The 5,235-nt window shown below is 45.8% G+C and overlaps 1 protein-coding gene across 1 annotated transcript; it reads right to left on the reverse strand.

The window, feature by feature from the left end:
- Positions 1–1,556: 1,556 nt before the first annotated feature.
- On the reverse strand, positions 1,557–3,170 carry LOC119368593 (probable serine/threonine-protein kinase PBL7). Its single transcript, XM_037633807.1, has 4 exons — positions 2,830–3,170; positions 2,522–2,732; positions 2,019–2,413; positions 1,557–1,946 (listed from the first exon to the last, which is right to left on the reverse strand). Exons 1-4 carry the CDS (start codon positions 3,052–3,054, stop codon positions 1,719–1,721), a joined length of 1,059 nt encoding a protein of 352 aa, XP_037489704.1. The 5' UTR covers positions 3,055–3,170; the 3' UTR covers positions 1,557–1,718.
- Positions 3,171–5,235: the final 2,065 nt, after the last annotated feature.

Consider the following 5,235-nt stretch of genomic DNA (forward strand, 5'->3'; position numbering starts at 1 on the left):
CGGCGGTCAGTTCACCGGCGCTTTTACGCCATCCGTGGGAAGCCAGGTCGTTTAAATTGGAGTCAACAAACAACGCATGCCAATGTCTCACTGTCGAGACGCACATCTCACCCTCGTTTGTTTTTATTTTTTAGGCTGCTTGTTCCTAGTATAACTCGGCCGTATATAAGTTGATTGTTTTTATTGAAAGGGACGATGTGGGACTATTTAATTACGTGGTATGGTCGCACTTTTTTCTCCCGAATCAACGAAAAGAAGGAAAGGGGCGCAGCTGGCCCAGCTTGGCCCATGCACTTAAATTATAAACTGCAAGCCACACACGAAGACATGTGACGGGTCAAATGTAGCGAGCAGACGGACTAAGAATTAGTACCACCTCGTTTATATTATGATTTTGTCTATACAAATCATGAAAGCGTATTATGACATGAGAAGAAAGCGTATTGTGACGGTGAACCCACGGAGTCAATCCGTGCTTTATTATTAGGGAGAGATTTAATTACGTGGTATGGTCGCACTTTTTTCTCCCGAATCAACGAAAAGAAGGAAAGGGGCGCAGCTGGCCCAGCTTGGCCCATGCACTTAAATTATAAACTGCAACCCACCCACGAAGACATGTGACGGGTCAGATGTAGCGAGCAGACGGACTAAGAATTAGTACCACCTCGTTTATATTATGATTTTGTCTATACAAATCATGAAAGCGTATTATGACATGAGAAGAAAGCGTATTGTGACGGTGAACCCACGGAGTCAATCCGTGCTTTATTATTAGGGAGAGATTAGGGAAAGATATGCCTACCCTCGAATGCAAAATTTCGTAATTCAGTAATTTAGTCTGTTCCCTCTGAACCAGAACGAAGAGCATGTTAATATGCTCGTCTTGTGTTCGCTGCACCGACGAGTTGCAGGACAGTCGACCTGTTTTTTCCTTGCATCTGACTTAGTCTGTCCTCGAATGTGATTAACCAAATAATTCCCAGTTCGGTGTAATATATCTCTTGGCAGCGTCAAATTTTATGTTCAATCATCTGTTTTGCTAGTACCTCTGAACCTGGATGAACAGATGTTAAAACGCTCCTTCAGTCATGTGTTACATAACAGTAGCAGTATGTTTGATGTTCAGTGTTCAGATTCTTTGAAGGGCCACATGTTTGTCCTGTCCGATGACTAGAGGTGATCCTAGCTGACACTAACTATGCCTCAGTCATGGGTGCATGCATGCCCACTGCAAGTGCTGTATGTTTGATCATGGGTCACTGACAATGTTGTTTCATGATTGTAATATCCTGATGGGTGAGGTTTTATCCTCTAGACTAGCTCCTGCAAGCACAAAGAAAAAATAAAGTTATCTTAAGGGAGCTCCACAGCCAGCTGAAGGACAAGAATACGCAAGCAACTTCAGAATCGAATTTAACTTGTTTCCTTCTCTCTTAATTAGTCTGCTGCCTCTTCGAAGGAATGTAAGATAAGGAGATACCGGGATGGATGGGTACAGCTGATGAGCTGGAACTTGCCGATCTTGTTTATGCCGCCCACACACCTTTCCACCTCTAGAACCAAGAGAACCTCTGAATGCATTAATACAGGCCAGGCACTTGTTATTCTTATTCCACAACAAGCAACAGTCACATATCACAGCAAGCAAGGAACTAATATAACTTGATGATGACCGATGCATCTGAAGATGTCGGGTGCATGATCGTTTCTCTACTAGGTTAACTAGGTGCTGCAGGGTGTGATGATTCGGGTGGATCGACATCGTACGCGAGGCGAGACAGAGCCGTGACGACGGTGCCGATGGGCGATCTCATGGCCGGCTGTTGGTGGACGCACATGGAAGCAACTGTCAGGGCCTCCTCCAAATCCATGGACGGGTACCGGCCCTGCAGCGCCGGGTCTGCCATCCTTCGGAATTGGCTCCTGTCCTTCATCAGTCGTGTGGCCTGATCCAGCAGCAAACATGGCATCATTCACTCTGTAGATTACAAATAATATGTGAACGGTAATGAACTTACCCATGCGATAAGGTTCCGATCCTCGGCGGCGGGCTGGGCGGGGTCAATGGGCCTCCGCCCCGTGATCATCTCCAGCAGTAGTCCGCTGAAGCTGTACACGTTCGACTCCATGGTCACCTTCCCGGTAACGAATGTCTCAGGGGCAATGGTAGTGCTTCCCCAGAATTCAGTACTCCAGTCTTTGTTATCCTCTGCAAGCAACCGTCCAAGGTCTGCCAGTCCATACTGGGACAGCTTTGGGTGGTAGCCATCTCCGAGCAAGATGTCCGAGCTACCCATGGATTTACGGTACACCACACCTTTGTGGTGCAGATACTCTAAACCTTTGGCCACACGGGCAGCTATGTTCATCCTTGTGTTCCAGTCCAACGGTGCTTTGCCTGCTGGAGACCGATCTGGTGATGGGAGCACAAGATCGATCTGGTGGTTAATTAACACAAACTCAAGCGACCGAATCATGAGCGAAATTTACAGGGTTTGGTATGATCCAAACAAAAATTTACCACGGGGATGGAGGTGATCTTCGAGAGAACCCAATGGGACGTGCTCGTGAACCAAGATTTTGTATTCGCCGTCCGCGCAGAAGCCAATGAGGTTGACGACATTCGGGTGGCGCAGGGCGCTCAGCGTCAGGACATGGGCGAGAAACTCCCTGTTGAGTTGCTCCGATGGTCCACTAGTACGAACGGCATGCTGCAGCTTAATATTAACGATCTACAAACGAATACGTATGACGATCCACTCTCATCGATCATGATACATATGGAACTGAGTAAAAAAGGATTAGTTTGCCACCCAGGACTGTCATCACCTTGTTGATGCTCTTGAGATAAGCTTTGTAGAGATTCGCCTCCCGACCAACGACGCGGGAGTCGTCTCTGAAGTTCCTGGTCGCCGCCGCGAGCTCGTCCAAGGCGAAGGCCGCGAGCTCGTCTAAGGCGAAGGTTCGTGCCACAGCGGCTCGGCGTGGTTCGGCCCGGGGAGGCGGTGGGATGCCCAGGCAGAGGAAGCAACTGGCTCGGCTGAAACCACCCATTATTCAGCCCTTCGCCGGCGGCGAGGATGGTACCAGCCGCACGCTTGTCGGCTTCTGCTTGGACTGAGGAAGTTTGAAGCGTGGGAGTGCCTCTCTCTCAGCTGACACACCGCGCACACCGCATGCATTGCTGGTTGGTTGCGGCCTTAAGTAGCACGGCTACGGCATAGCTTATCGAAAACAGAAACCTCAACTTCCAAGAAACGGTGCATGAACGGTTGATACGGTTGAGTAGCCAAGGCAGACATGCGGGATGTGGAGGACGCCTGTCGCAGGGTCAGCGACATGTAAGTTGTTTTAGCGGCATCGAACATTTAGCCATGCCCAGTGTCTAGCTAGGTCTTTGTCGTTTTTTGGGCGCATTTGCAGTCGATCCGTTTTTTTGCCTTGTGGCCGTAGAAGAAGCACAACTCCAGATCGATCATATTCTGCTCATCTCTCCTTTTTCTCCAAATAAAGCGAGTACAAAAGCTCGGTCACATTCAGTGTAGGTGTCATTGAGAATGTCATTTTCATTAGCGTTCTCGGTAATTTGGGTAATTTTTCTGAAGTTGCCTTCATGTATGGTTAACTGTCTTAGTTCTTCACTTGGAGTTCTTCATGTTTTGTTTTATCAAAAGATGAATAAAGTTGTTTTGAACTATGTGTCGGCTCATTTTATTGATGTTCTGTTTATGAATGAAGATGTTGTACAGTGACGTTTTACTCGTTTTTGTGGTCACCCGAATTGGAATGATCGTAATCTATCTTGGAAAGATATTCACTATCTGCATAATAAGGGCGACCACCCCTTGGTCGTTTCGGGAGACTTTAATGAAATTTTACTTTCTTCGGAAAAAGAGGGAGGGAACGCGAGGCCTAATACAATGATGAGAGAATTTCGTAATTGTTTGGGAGAGTGTGATCTAGAAGATATGGGCTATATCAGTGATCTTTTCACTTGGAGGAGAGGCGAGATTAGGGAGAGACTTGATTGTGCGGTTTGTAATGTGGGCGAATAAATTCCCTCGTGCTGCGATCATAAACGAAGAACATGTCCACTCTGATCATCGACCCCTTGTCCTGGACACGGAATATAATGATGGTAACATGTTTAATCAACCTGGAAGCCAAGTAAAATAGTTTGAAACTCGATGGCTCAAAGAAGAGACAGCGGTAGGAAGTGTACGCACAACATGGAATAAAGCGAAAATGTTGGGTATTGGACCGTCTCTCGCTGCACATACTAGGGCGGTGCATGCGGATTTGCATACATGGGATCGTGATGTACCGAAGGGACCGAAAATGAGAATGAATGACCTCAAAAAAGATTTAGAAAAACTATGAAGGGACCTATGAATGCAGAAACTCAAGCGCGACAAAAGGATACCCTAGTCCTTATTGAAAATCTTTTGGCACAAGAAGAGATTTACTGATTACAACGGGGCCAAGTAAACAGGCTATTACATGGTGATCGTAACACCTTTTTTTTTTCACAATGCGGCAACTGCTAGATAGAAGAGAAATCAAATAAAAAATTGCTTGATGAGAATGGTGTTTGGGTGCAAGATATGGAGATGAAAAACCACATTATGGGGTATTTTTCAAAGCTTTTCACCTCAGAAGTTGCCCAACTGGATCCGTGGGTTCTATCTGTTGTCAAAAGGAAATGACGAATGAAATGAATAATGCGCTTCTCGCACCTTATATGGAAGAGGAGGTTCGAAAGGCCCTCTTTGACATTGGAGACTTAAAAGCACCAGGTCCGGATGGTCTGCACGCTATTTTTTATGAAAGATTTTGGTCCATGTTAGGGGATGACCTGATTAAAGAGGTACTTCAGGCGGTAAATACTTGTTCTATTCCTGATGGCTGGAATGATACTACAATTGTAATGATCCCAAAGGTGAATTCTCCAGAAAAGGTAACTCAGTTTAGACCAACAAGTCTATGCAATGTGTTGTATAAGGTTATCGCAAAAATGATTGCAGCTTGCTTGAAGATAATCCTATCAGAAATTATTAGCACGACTTATAGTGCGTTTGTGCCCGGATGTATGATTACTAATAATATTTTAGTGCCGTATGAGTGCTTCCATACAATAAAGGAAAAAAATGGTAATGAAGGCCTATGCGCTATCAAACTAGACATGCACAAAGCATATGACCGAGTAGAGTGGCCTTTTCTGAAGAAAATGATGCT

The sequence above is a fragment of the Triticum dicoccoides genome, chromosome 2B, assembly GCF_002162155.2.
Source record: "Triticum dicoccoides isolate Atlit2015 ecotype Zavitan chromosome 2B, WEW_v2.0, whole genome shotgun sequence".
Classification (NCBI taxonomy): Eukaryota; Viridiplantae; Streptophyta; class Magnoliopsida; order Poales; family Poaceae; genus Triticum; species Triticum dicoccoides.